Here is a 14,848-nt window from a genome sequence, read left to right on the forward strand (position 1 = left end):
CCCCCCCCCTCTAGGGGACCAAAAGCAATGGATGTCGAGCGGGTCTAACATGATACTGTGAAAGTTCAATCCATAGTGGCTCCAACACAGCCGCGAGAGTTCAGTTCAAAGCGGATCCAAGACAGCAGCGAGAGTCCCGTCCACAGGAAACCATCTCAAGCGGATCAGCAGCGTAGAGATGTCCCCAACCGATACAGGCGAGCGGTCCATCCTGGGTCCCGACGAGCGGTCCATCCTGGGTCTCGTCTCTGGACAGCCAGTACTTCATCCATGGTTATCGGACCGGACCCCCTCCACAAGGGAGGGGGGGACATAGGAGAAAGAAAAGAAGCAGCAGATCAACTGGTCTAAAAAGGAGGTCTATTTAAAGGCCAAAGTATACAGATGAGTTTTAAGGTGAGGCTTAAATGCTTAACAAAGACATGCCTTCCTGCTTGGAAATCAATCAATCAATCAATCAATCAATCAATGTTTATTTATATAGCCCCAAATCACAAATGTCTCAAAGGACTGCACAAATCATTACGACTACAACATCCTCGGAAGAACCCACAAAAGGGCAAGGAAAACTCACACCCAGTGGGCAGGGAGAATTCACATCCAGTGGGACGCCAGTGACAATGCTGACTATGAGAAACCTTGGAGAGGACCTCAGATGTGGGCAACCCCCCCCCCCTCTAGGGGACCGAAAGCAATGGATGTCAAGCGGGTCTAACATGATACTGTGAAAGTTCAATCCATAGTGGCTCCAACACAGCAGCGAGAGTCCCGTCCACAGGAAACCATCTCAAGCGGATCAGCAGCGTAGAGATGTCCCCAACCGATACAGGCGAGCGGTCCATCCTGGGTCCCGAGGAGCGGTCCATCCTGGGTCTCGACTCTGGACAGCCAGTACTTCATCCTTGGTCATCGGACTGGACCCCCTCCACAAGGGAGGGGGGGACATAGGAGAAAGAAAAGAAGCGGCAGATCAACTGGTCTAAAAAGGAGGTCTATTTAAAGGCCAAAGTATACAGATGAGTTTTAAGGTGAGGCTTAAATGCTTAACAAAGACATGCCTTCCTGCTTGGAAATCAATCAATCAATCAATCAATCAATCAATGTTTATTTATGTAGCCCCAAATCACAAATGTCTCAAAGGACTGCACAAATCATTACGACTACAACATCCTCGGAAGAACCCACAAAAGGGCAAGGAAAACTCACACCCAGTGGGCAGGGAGAATTCACATCCAGTGGGACGCCAGTGACAATGCTGACTATGAGAAACCTTGGAGAGGACCTCAGATGTGGGCAACCCCCCCCCCCCCTCTAGGGGACCGAAAGCAATGGATGTCGAGCGGGTCTAACATGATACTGTGAAAGTTCAATCCATAGTGGCTCCAAGATAGCAGCGAGAGTCCCGTCCACAGGAAACCATCTCAAGCGGATCAGCAGCGTAGAGATGTCCCCAACCGATACAGGCGAGCGGTCCATCCTGCGTCCCGAGGAGCGGTCCATCCTGGGTCTCGACTCTGGACAGCCAGTACTTCATCCTTGGTCATCGGACCGGACCCCCTCCACAAGGGAGGGGGGGACATAGGAGAAAGAAAAGAAGCGGCAGATCAACTGGTCTAAAAAGGAGGTCTATTTAAAGGCCAAAGTATACAGATGAGTTTTAAGGTGAGGCTTAAATGCTTAACAAAGACATGCCTTCCTGCTTGGAAATCAATCAATCAATCAATCAATCAATCAATCAATCAATGTTTATTTATATAGCCCCAAATCACAAATGTCTCAAAGGACTGCACAAATCATTACGACTACAACATCCTCGGAAGAACCCACAAAAGGGCAAGGAAAACTCACACCCAGTGGGCAGGGAGAATTCACATCCAGTGGGACGCCAGTGACAATGCTGACTATGAGAAACCTTGGAGAGGACCTCAGATGTGGGCAACCCCCCCCTCTAGGGGACCGAAAGCAATGGATGTCAAGCGGGTCTAACATGATACTGTGAAAGTTCAATCCATAGTGGCTCCAAGACAGCAGCGAGAGTCCCGTCCACAGGAAACCATCTCAAGCGGATCAGCAGCGTAGAGATGTCCCCAACCGATACAGGCGAGCGGTCCATCCTGGGTCCCGACGAGCGGTCCATCGGTATAGCTCGGTTGGTAGAGTGGCCGTGTCAGCAACTTGAGGGTTGCAGGTTCGATTCCCGCTTGTGCCATCCTAGTTACTGCCGTTGTGTCCTTGGGCAAGACACTTTACCCACCTGCTCCCAGTGCCACCCACACTGGTTTAAATGTAACTTAGATATTGGGTTTCACTATGTAAAGCGCTTTGAGTCACTTGAGAAAAGCGCTATATAAATATCATTCACTTCACTTCACTTCCATCCTCGGTCTCGACTCTGGACAGTCAGTACTTCATCCATGGTTATCGGACCGGACCCCCTCCACAAGGGGGGGGGGGACATAGGAGAAAGAAAAGAAGCGGCAGATCAACTGGTCTAAAAAGGAGGTCTATTTAAAGGCTAGAGTATACAGATGAGTTTTAAGATGAGACTTAAATGCTTCTACTGAGGTAGCATCTCGAACTGTTACCGGGAGGGCATTCCAGAGTACTGGAGCCCGAACGGAAAACGCTCTATAGCCCGCAGACTTTTTTTGGGCTCTAGGAATCACTAATAATGTTTGCATTACAAAGTCGTTTTACATGAAAAAAGAAATAATTTTACAAGAAAATATTGCAATATTACCGAAACGGAAAGAATATGAGGAATTGTTCCCAGTTTTATAAGAAAAAAGTCAACACGTGAGAAAAAGACTGCTTTTATTTCATTTAATATTTTATATATTGTTTTTAATTGTTTTTTTTAAAAGCCTACTGAAAGCCGCTACTAGCCACCACGCAGTCTGATAGTTTATATATCAATGATGAAATATTAAAGGGGAACATTAGCTTTCACTGTTATGCTGATGACACCCAACTCTACATGCCCCTAAAGCTGACCAACACGCCGGATTGTAGTCAGCTGGAGGCGTGTCTTCATGAAATTAAACAATGGATGTCCGCTAACTTTTGGCAACTCAACGCCAAAAAAACGGAAATGCTGATTATCGGTCCTGCTAGACACCGACCTCTATTTAATAATACAACTCTAACTTTTGACAACCAAACAATTAAACAAGGTGACTCGGTAAAGAATCTGGGTATTATCTTCCACCCAACTCTCTCCTTTGAGGCACACATTAAAAGCGTTACTAAAACGGCCTTCTTTCATCTCCGTAATATCGCAAAAATTTGCTTCATTTTGTCCACTAAAGACGCTGAGATCATTATCCATGCGTTTGTTACGTCTCGCCTCGACTACTGTAACGTATTATTTTCGGGTCTCCCCATGTCTAGCATTAAAAGATTACAGTTGGTACAAAATGTGGCTGCTAGACTTTTGACAAGAAATAGAAAGTTTGATCACATTACGCCTGTACTGTATATACCTTTATATACATATATACATACATATATACTGTATATACCTTTATATACATATATACATACATATATACCTATACTGTATATACCTTTATATACATACATATATACCTATACTGTATATACCTTTATATACATATATACATACATATATACCTATACTGTATATACCTTTATATACATATATACCTATACTGTATATACCTTTATATACATACATATATACCTATACTGTATATACCTTTATATACATACATATATACCTATACTGTATATACCTTTATATACATATATACATACATATATACCTATACTGTATATACCTTTATATACATATATACATACATATATATCTGTACTGTATATACCTTTATATACATATATACATACATATATACCTATACTGGCTCACCAGCACTGGCTTCCTTTGCACTTAAGATGTGACTTTAAGGTTTTACTACTTACGTATAAAATACTACACGGTCTAGCTCCGTCCTATCATGCCGATTGTATTGTACCATATGTCCCGGCAAGAAATCTGCCTTCAAAGGACTCCGGCTTATTAGTGATTCCCAAAGCCCAAAAAAAGTCTGCGGGCTATAGAGCGTTTTCATTTCGGGCTCCAGTACTCTGGAATGCCCTCCCGGTAAAAGTTCGAGATGCCACCTCAGTAGAAGCATTTAAGTCTCACCTCAAAACTCATCTGTATACTCTAGCCTTTAAATAGACTCCCTTTTTAGACCAGTTGATCTGCCGTTTCTTTTCTTTTTCTCCTATGTCCCACTTTCCCTTGTAGAGGGGGTCCGGTCCGATCCGGTGGCCATGTACCGCTCGCCTGTGTATCGGCTGGGGACATCTCTGCGCTGCTGATCCGCCTCCGCTTGGGATGGTTTCCTGCTGGCTCCGCTGTGAACGGGACTCTCGCTGCTGTGTTGGATCCACTTCTGACTGGACTTTCGCGACTGTGTTGGATCCATTATGGATTGAACTTTCACAGTATCATGTTAGACCCGCTCGACTCTAATTTTTACACACTTGTGTTATTTCATACGTTGACCAGAAGGTGTGCACTTCTAATTTTTTACACTCACTTGTTATTTCATGTTTTCCAGAGAGGGAGCACATCTAATTTTTACACACACTTGTTATTTCATATGTTGACCAGGGGGGGAGCACTTCTAATTTTTTAAACTCACTTGTTATTTCATGTTTTTCAGAGAGGGAGCAATTTTAATTTTTACACACACTTGTCATTTCATATGTTGGCCAGAGGGGAGCGCTTCTAAATTTTTACACTCACTTGTTATTTCATGTTTTCCAGGGAGGGAGCACTTTTAAGTTTTACACACACTTGTTATTTCATACGTTGGCCAGAGGGGAGCACTTCTAATTTTTTACACACACTTGTCATTTCATATGTTGACCAGAAGGGGTGCACTTCTAATTTTTACACACACTTGTTATTTCATATGTTGACCAGAGGGGGAGCACTTATAATTTCTTCCATATATTTGTCATTTTATATGTTGACCAGAGAGGGAGTACATCTAATTTTTACACACACTTGTTATTTCATATGTTGACCAGAGGGGGAGCACTTCTAATTTCTTCCTTACATTTGTTATTTCATATGCTGACCAGAGGGGGGGCACTTCTAATTTTTACACACTTTTTTTATTTCATATGTTGACCAGGGGGGGAGCACTTCTAAATGTTTACACTCACTTGTTATTTCATGTTTTCCAGAGAGGGAGCACATCTAATTTTTACACAGACTTGTTATTTCATATGTTGACCAAAGGGGGAGCACTTCTAATTTCTTCCATACATTTGTCATTTTATATGTTGACCAGAAGAGGAGTACATCTAATTTTTACACACTTTTGTTATTTCATATGTTGACCAGAAGGTGTGAACTTCTAATTTTTTACACACACTTTTTATTTCATGTTTTTCAGAGAGGGAGCACTTTTAATTTTTACACACACTTGTCATTTCATATGTTGGCCAGAGGGGAGCACTTCTAAATTTTTACACTCATTTGTTATTTCACGTTTTCCAGGGAGGGAGCACTTTTAATTTTTACACACACTTGTTATTTCATATGTTGACCAGAGGGGGAGCACTTCTAATTTCTTCCATACATTTGTTATTTTTTATGTTGACCAGAGGGGGAGCACTTCTAATTTTTACACACTTTTGTTATTTCATATGTTGGCCAGAGGGGAGCACTTCTAATTTTTTACACTCACTTGTTATTTCATGTTTTCCAGGGAGGGAGCACTTTTAAGTTTTACACACACTTGTTATTTCATACGTTGGCCAGAGGGGAGCACTTCTAATTTTTTACACACACTTGTCATTTCATATGTTGACCAGAAGGGGTGCACTTCTAATTTTTACACACACTTGTTATTTCATATGTTGACCAAAGGGGGAGCACTTCTAATTTCTTCCATACATTTGTAATTTTATATGTTGACCAGAAGGGGAGTACATCTAATTTTTACACACTTTTGTTATTTCATATGTTGACCAGAAGGTGTGAACTTCTAAATTTTTACACTCACTTGTTATTTCACGTTTTCCAGGGAGGGAGCACTTTTAATTTTTACACACACTTGTTATTTCATATGTTGACCAGAGGGGGAGCACTTCTAATTTCTTCGATACATTTGTTATTTTATGTGTTGACCAGAGAGGGAGTACATCTAATTTTTACACACACTTGTTATTTCATATGTTGACCAGAGGGGGAGCACTTCTAATTTCTTCCATACATTTGTTATTTCATATGTTGACCAGAGGGGGAGCACTTCTAATTTCTTCCATACATTTGTTATTTCATATGTTGACCAGAGGGGGAGCACTTCTAATTTTTACACACTTTTGTTATTTCCTATGTTGACCAGGGGGGGAGCACTTCTAAATTTTTACACTCACTTGTTATTTCATGTTTTCCAGAGAGGGAGCACATCTAATTTTTACACACACTTGTTATTTCATATGTTGACCAAAGGGGGAGCACTTCTAATTTCTTCCATACATTTGTCATTTTACATGTTGACCAGAAGGGGAGTACATCTAATTTTTACACACTTTTGTTATTTCATATGTTGACCAGGGGGGGAGTACATCTAATTTTTACACACACTTGTTATTTCATAAGGTGACCAGAGGGGGAGTACTTCTAATTTCTTCCATACATTTGTTATTTTATATGTTGACCAGAGGGGGAGCACTTCTAATTTTTACACACTTTTGTTATTTCATATGTTGACCAGAGGGGAGCACTTCTAATTTTTTACACTCACTTGTTATTTCATGTTTTTCAGAGAGGGAACACTTTTAATTTTCACACACACTTGTCATTTCATATGTTAGCCAGAGGGGAGCACTTCTAAATTTTTACACTCACTTGTTTTTTCATGTTTTTCAGAGAGGGAACACTTCTAATGTTTACACACACTTGTTATTTCATATGTTGACCAAAGGGGGAGCACTTCTAATTTCTTCCATACATTTGTTATTTTATATGTTGACCAGAGGGGGAGCACTTCTAATTTTTACACACTTTTGTTATTTCATATGTTGACCAGAGGGGAGCACTTCTAATTTTTTACACTCACTTGTTATTTCATGTTTTTCAGAGAGGGAACACTTTTAATTTTCACACACACTTGTCATTTCATATGTTAGCCAGAGGGGAGCACTTCTAAATTTTTACACTCACTTGTTTTTTCATGTTTTTCAGAGAGGGAACACTTCTAATGTTTACACACACTTGTTATTTCATATGTTGACCAAAGGGGGAGCACTTCTAATTTCTTCCATACATTTGTTATTTTATATGTTGACCAGAGGGGGAGCACTTCTAATTTTTACACACTTTTGTTATTTCATATGTTGACCAGGGGGGGAGCACTTCTAAATTTTTACACTCACTTGTTATTTCATGTTTTCCAGGGAGGGAGCACTTTTAATTTTTACACACACTTGTCATTTCATAAGTTGACCAGAAGGTGTGCACTTCTAATTTTTTACACTCACTTGTTATTTCATGTTTTCCAGAGAGGGAGCACATCTAATTTTTACACACACTTGTTATTTCATATGTTGACCAAAGGGGGAGCACTTCTAATTTCTTCCATACATTTGTAATTTTATATGTTGACCAGAAGGGGAGTACATCTAATTTTTACACACTTTTGTTATTTCATATGTTGACCAGAAGGTGTGAACTTCTAATTTTTTACACACACTTGTTATTTCATGTTTTTCAGAGAGGGAGCACTTTTAATTTTTACACACACTTGTCATTTCACATGTTGGCCAGAGGGGAGAACTTCTAAATTTTTACACACACTTGTTATTTCATATGTTGACCAGAAGGTGTGAACTTCTAATTTTTTACACTCACTTATTTCATGTTTTCCAGAGAGGAAGCACATCTAATTTTTACACACACTTGTTATTTCATATGTTGACCAGAGGGGGAGCACTTCTAATTTCTTCCATACATTTGTTATTTTATATGTTGACCAGAGGGGGAGTACATCTAATTTGTACACACTTTTGTTATTTCATATGTTGTTATTTCATATGTTATTTCATATGTTTCATGTTTTTCAGAGAGGGAGCACTTTTAATTTGTACACACACTTGTTATTTCATATGTTGACCAGAGATGGAGCACTTTCGGGACCGCCCTCATTTTGATAGATATCACCACAAATGAGACATTGTCTATTAGATGCAATGTTATTGGGACCTTGATTTATGTCATCACTTGTTCACAACCTCCTCATATGGAAGATACTTTTCCTTCTTCATGCCTCAAGAAGGGTACAAACACACACATACCTGATGGCCTCAATTTCCTTCTCCAGACTTTCGATGTTGGCTCTGATCTGATCTTTACTGGCCTCGTCCGCAGAGGACAACTTCTGAGTCAGGTAGTCCACGCTGAGAGAGAGATAGAGACACACAAGGTGCTGTTAACAAGGAGAGGAGGAAACGATTACCATGAATTGATTAATTAAACAAGTTGAAAAACTTATTGGGGTGTTACCATTTAGTGGTCAATTGTAGGGAATATGTACTGTACTGTGCAATCTACTAATAAAAGTATCAATCAATCAATCAAACAGGATGGAGGAGGAGAGAAGAGAGGAGAACCTGGACAGTTTAGGTTGGATGTGTCTCCGCAGACTGTCCCTGGACACGGAGTCGATCAGCAAGGTCTTCTGCCAACCCTCCCCTGAAAGCACAAGCAGGACATGAGTGCTGCCCCTGGACCTCGGGACGCCACCTCGGTCCTCACATCGTCTGACTTTCATCTTGTTGTTGTCCAGGCAACCCTTCATCTTGGTCATCTTCTCCTTGGTCTCCTGATTGGCCGGAGGACCCTGGGCACAGAGGAACTAGACGTTGTAAGGCTGGGTCGGGGGGACAAGAGGACGGACCCGTGGTCCTCACCAGACCCGTGACTTTGTCTTTGAAGTACGGCTTCAGGAAGTGACCCAGGAACAAGGGCTGGGTGTGCCTGGGGTACGAGGAGGGGGCGGGCTCTTCTGTGATTGGTGCGCCTAGGGCAGACAAAACCTCCTTCTGCACACATGCACACACACACACACACACACACACTGGACTATTAGTGTGTTCCTCCTGGTTTGTGTCAGCAAGTGAGTGACCTGTTGTTTCAGGTTGTAAGTCATTAGCGTCTCCAGCTGCTGGAGTTTCTCCTGCAGGACTTGCTGGTAGACCAGGTTCATCTGAAGACAGGATTCCACTGACATGGACAGACCCACCTGACACACACACACACACACACACACACACACACACACAAGTTTAGTCTTGTAGAAGACACGTGTAGAGAAAATGTCCCATGGAGAACTGACCTCACTGTCGCTGCTGCTGCTGCTGCTGTCGTCATCTAACACACACACACACACACACACACACACACACACACACACACACACACACACACACACACACACACACACACACACACACACACACACACACACACACACACACACACGGTCACATGACAGGAAGCAAGCGTAGACCGGAAGTGTCTAAACTGTAGCACGTGCAGCTCGTTACTTTGACCAAAGATACCTGTTAGCACGCTAACGTCAATATGCTATTTTTTTTTACAAAAGAACCGTACATTCCAGGCGGTGGAGCAAATTTTACAACAAATAAATATTTTAACAATTATTAGCCGCGCCGGACTACATGCCGAAAATGTGCACCAGTACAAAGTATTTTGTAAATGTTTATGTACATATTTTAATTGTTTCCAAACAGGGCAGTAAAACGGCTGATCCAACAAAACGGAAATCATGGTCATGGACTCCAAACAGCTAAACAGACTCAATAACTACACGGTGACGTTTGGGTGAATTTACGTAACTCAAATATTACAAAAAAGAATGCCGTTGTAAGTAATAAGACTAACACAGGCACGAGGAAACCTGTTAACATATTAGCTAATGCTAACTACACTAGCTTGATTACATTACGATAGCACGCATGAAAACACTCCTGCGGACATCACACATGGGACGCTTTATAGTACGTAAGAATTGTTTTAGTTATATTGTAGTGAAGTTAATATTTATATAGCACTTTTTCTCCAGTGACTCAAAGCGCTTTACATAGTGAAACCCAATATCTAATTTTTACATTTAAAGCAGTGTGGGTGGCACTGGGAGCAGGTGTGTAAAGTGTCTTGCCCAAGGACACAACGGCCGTGACTGGGATGGCAGAAGCAGGGATCGAACCTGCAACCCTTAAGCTGCTGGCACAGCCGCTCTAGCAACCGAGCTTACAAACGTTCCTTGGAGTGACAAATGAAGAATACTTTGGGCAGAAATGGTACGGACAAATTGTAGACGAAGGACATTTTCAACACGCAGCACCTGCAGTGAGCGAACTCGGCCAAAAGATGGCGCCATGGCACGAACAATAACTTTTTTGGTGTCTGTTTTATGACAACTATTTGTTGAATACAAAACATTTTGGCCGTTAGCGCAGAAAAATCCGCAAATTAGCCGCTCATTTTTTTTAAGCCACAAGGTTCAAAGCGTAGGAAAAAAGTAGCGGCTTGTAGTCCAGAAAACACAGTATACACCTGAGTCGTATTTTGGTACTCGATGCATGTTACAGTTAGCATTTTTAGCAAATATTCACCCCAGTCTTATATTTTGGTACATTCTTCATGCTAACTGTAAACATGCTAATGTTAGCATAAAAAAAATGACTTGAAAAAAATGACTTTGCTCATGTTATTAGTTACTTGATGCTATCTGGCCAGCGTGCTAACTGTTAGCTTTTCAGTGCAACTTTTGCTCTTCAGCATTCACATGAAATTTCTACTGAAAAAAAATCGATTTTTGTACTGGCTTTGAAAGCGAAAACAAGGGAAATGGCCCCGGCGTCTTTTGATTTGTCAGCCTGTGGAAGAAGCTGGAGAAGGTTTGGGCGCCGCAGGTGTGGACAAACAGTAGCTACCTGACACGCTGATGGGACTGTGCGGTCCCAAGACATTCTCCAGGTTCTGAATTTCACTCTGGACCTTGTCTCTCTCAGCCAGAAGATCTGCAGCCACCTGTCGAGAGAGAGAGAGAGAGAGAGAGAGAGAGAGAGAGAGAGAGAGAGAGAGAGAGAGAGAGAGAGAGACACACACACACACACACACACACACACACACTTGTATTTGTTACCTTCTTCAGACCTCCAAAAAACGCCTACCTCTTTAAGAGCAGGCTTTCTAGATATATAAATATGTGTATTTACAACATTAATAATATATAAATACTATGCAAATATAAAAAAACTTGTTGTGAAAAATTAGTTCACAAAAAAAAGGTCACAATTGCAGAAGAAAAACGTAAAATTTTGGCAGTATTACAATAAAAGTCGTCATTTTACTCAACACAAGTCAAAATGTTTCGAGAACATTTGTGCAATATTGTGGTCAAATATGGAATTTTACTCAATAACAGTCACAGTTTTACAGGAAAAGCTTAAAATGTTGACAATTTTATGAAAAGAGTCGTCATTTTTACTCAACAAAAGTCACAATTTTGTAAGAAAAGCTTAAAATGTTGCCAATTTTATGAAAAGAGTCGTCATTTTTACTCAACAAAAGTCACAATTTTGTAACAAAAGCTTAAAAAGTTGACAATTTTATGAAAAGAGTCGTCATTTTTACTCAACAATAGTCACAATTTTGTAACAAAAGCTTAAAATGTTGACAATTTTATGAAAAGAGTCGTCATTTTTACTCAACAAAAGTCACAATTTTGTAACAAAAGCTTAAAAAGTTGACAATTTTATGAAAAGAGTCGTCATTTTTACTCAACAAAAGTCACAATTTTGTAAGAAAACCTTAAAATGTTGGCAATATCATAAAAAACGGAATTTTACCCGGCAAAAATATTGACAAGTCATAATTTTACACCAAAAAAATTCACTATTTTACACGAACAAAAAAATGTGGCGATATTGCGATAAGTCAGAATTTTATGACAAATCTCACCATTTTGCATTAAAAAGTCACAATTTTACATTAAAAAAAGTCATAATTTTACGAGAAAACACTGCAATATTACAGAAACAATGAGAAATTGTTCCCAATTTTCCATCCATCCGTTTTCTACCACTTGTCCCTTTTGGGGTCGCTGGAGCTCATTATTACAATAAAAGTCGTCATTTTACTCAACACAGGTCAAAATGTTACAAGAACATTTGTGCAATATTGTGGTCAAATATGGAATTTTACTCAATAACAGTCACAGTTTTACAGGAAAAGCTTAAAAAGTTGACAATTTTATGAAAAGAGTCGTCATTTTTACTCAAAAAAAGTCACAATTTTGTAAGAAAACTTTGAAATGTTGTCAATATTATAATAACCGGAATTTTACCCGGCAAAAATATTGACAAGTCACAATTTTACACAAAAAATTTCACTATTTTACAAGAACAAAAAAATGTGGCGATATTGCGATAAGTCAGAATTTTATGACAAATCTCACCATTTTGTTTTAAAAAGTCACAATTTTACATTAAAAAAGTCATAATTTTACGAGAAAACATTGCAATATTACAGAAACAATGAGAAATTGTTCCCAATTCTCCATCCATCCATTTTCTACCGCTTGTCCCTTTTGGGGTCGCTGGAGCCCAGTATTACAATAAAAGTTGTCATTTTACTCAACACAAGTCAAAATGTTACAAGAACATTTGTGCAATATTGCAGTCAAATATGGAATTTTACTCAATAACAGTCACAGTTTTACAAGAAAAGCTTAAAATGTTGACAATTTTATGAAAAGAGTCGTCATTTTTACTCAACAATAGTCACAATTTTGTAACAAAAGCTTAAAAAGTTGACAATTTTATGAAAAGAGTTGTAATTTTTACTCAACAAAAGTCACCATTTTGTAAGAAAACTTTAAAATGTTGGCAATATCATAAAAAACGGAATTTTACCCGGCAACAATATTGACAAGTCATAGTTTTACACCAAAAAAATTCACTATTTTACACGAACAAAAAAATGTGGCGATATTGCGATAAGTCAGAATTTTATGACAAATCTCACCATTTTGCATTAAAAAGTCACAATTTTGCATTAAAAAAGTTATAATTTTACGAGAAAACATTGCAATATTACAGAAACAATGAGAAATTGTTCCCAATTTTCCCATCCATCCATTTTCTACCGCTTGTCCCTTTTGGGGTCGCTGGAGCCCATTATTACAACAAAAGTCATCATTTTACTCAACACAAGTCAAAATGTTACAAGAACATTTGTGCAATATTGCAGTCAAATATGGAATTTTACTCAATAACAGTCACAGTTTTACAAGAAAAGCTTAAAATGTTGACAATTTTATGAAAAGAGTCGTCATTTTTACTCAACAAAAGTCACAATTTTACAGGAAAAGCTTAAAATGTTGACAATTTTATGAAAAGAGTTGTCATTTTTACTCAACAAAAGTCACAATTTTGTAACAAAAGCTTAAAATGTTGACAATTTTATGAAAAGAGTCGTCATTTTTACTCAACAAAAGTCACAATTTTGTAAGAAAAGCTTAAAATGTTGACAATTTTATGAAAAGAGTCGTCATTTTTACTCAACAAAAGTCACCATTTTGTAAAAAAACTTTAAAATGTTGGCAATATCATAAAAAACGCAATTTTACCCGGCAACAATCTTGACAAGTCATAATTTTACACAAAAAAATTCACTATTTTACACGAACAAAAAAATGTGGCAATCTTGCGATAAGTCAGAATTTTATGACAAATCTCACCATTTTGCATTAAAAAAAGTTATAATTTTACGAGAAAACATTGCAATATTACAGAAACAATGAGAAATTGTTCCCAATTTTCCCATCCATCCATTTCCTACCGCTTGTCCCTTTTGGGGTCGCTGGAGCCTATGTAAAATTTTGGCAGTATTAGAATAAAAGTCGTCATTTTACTCAACACAAGTCAAAATGTTACAAGAACATTTGTGCAATATTGTGGTCAAATATGGATTTTTACTCAATAACAGTCACAGTTTTACAAGAAAAGCTTAAAATGTCGACAATTTTATGAAAAGAGTCGTCATTTTTACTCAACAAAAGTCACAATTTTGTAAGAAAAGCTTAAAATGTTGACAATTTTATGAAAAGAGTCGTCATTTTTACTCAACAAAAGTCACAATTTTGTAAGAAAACTTTAAAATGTTGGCAATATTATAATAACCGGAATTTTACCCGGCAAAAATATTGACAAGTCATAATTTTACACCAAAAAAATTCACTATTTTACAAGAACAAAAAAATTTGGCGATATTGCGATAAGTCAGAATTTTATGACAAATCTCACCATTTTGCATTAAAAAGTCACAATTTTACATTAAAAAAAGTCATAATTTTATGAGAAAACTGCAATATTACAGAAACAATGAGAAATTGTTCCCAATTTTCCATCCATCCATTTTCTACCGCTTGTCCCTTTTGGGGTCGCTGGAGCCCATTATTACAACAAAAGTCGTCATTTTACTCAACACAAGTCAAAATGTTACAAGAACATTTGTGCAATATTGCAGTCAAATATGGAATTTTACTCAACAAAAGTCACAATTTTGTTAGAAAAGCTTAAAATGTTGACAATTTTATGAAAAGAGTCGTCCTTTTTACTCAACAAAAGTCACAGTTTTACAAGAAAAGCTTAAAATGTTGACAATTTTATGAAAAGACTTGTCATTTTTACTCGACAAAAGTCACAATTTTGTAAGAAAAGCTTAAAATGTTGGCAATATCATAAAAAACTGAACAATATTGACAAGTCACAA

At 38.6% G+C, this 14,848-nt stretch overlaps 1 protein-coding gene across 1 annotated transcript in view; it reads right to left on the reverse strand.

The window, feature by feature from the left end:
• The window catches only part of snapc4 (small nuclear RNA activating complex, polypeptide 4), a 34,483-nt gene that overhangs the window by 10,300 nt on the left and 9,335 nt on the right, over positions 1–14,848 (reverse strand). The window contains exons 4-10 of the mRNA XM_061893806.1: positions 11,005–11,101; positions 9,381–9,415; positions 9,171–9,287; positions 8,956–9,087; positions 8,801–8,885; positions 8,656–8,737; positions 8,341–8,442 (exon numbers count right to left, since the gene is read on the reverse strand). Coding sequence (XP_061749790.1) covers positions 8,341–8,442; positions 8,656–8,737; positions 8,801–8,885; positions 8,956–9,087; positions 9,171–9,287; positions 9,381–9,415; positions 11,005–11,101 — 650 coding nt within the window. The remainder of the gene's footprint in view (positions 1–8,340; positions 8,443–8,655; positions 8,738–8,800; positions 8,886–8,955; positions 9,088–9,170; positions 9,288–9,380; positions 9,416–11,004; positions 11,102–14,848) is intronic.

Source organism: Nerophis ophidion, linkage group LG01 (assembly GCF_033978795.1).
Source record: "Nerophis ophidion isolate RoL-2023_Sa linkage group LG01, RoL_Noph_v1.0, whole genome shotgun sequence".
Taxonomy (NCBI): Eukaryota; Metazoa; Chordata; class Actinopteri; order Syngnathiformes; family Syngnathidae; genus Nerophis; species Nerophis ophidion.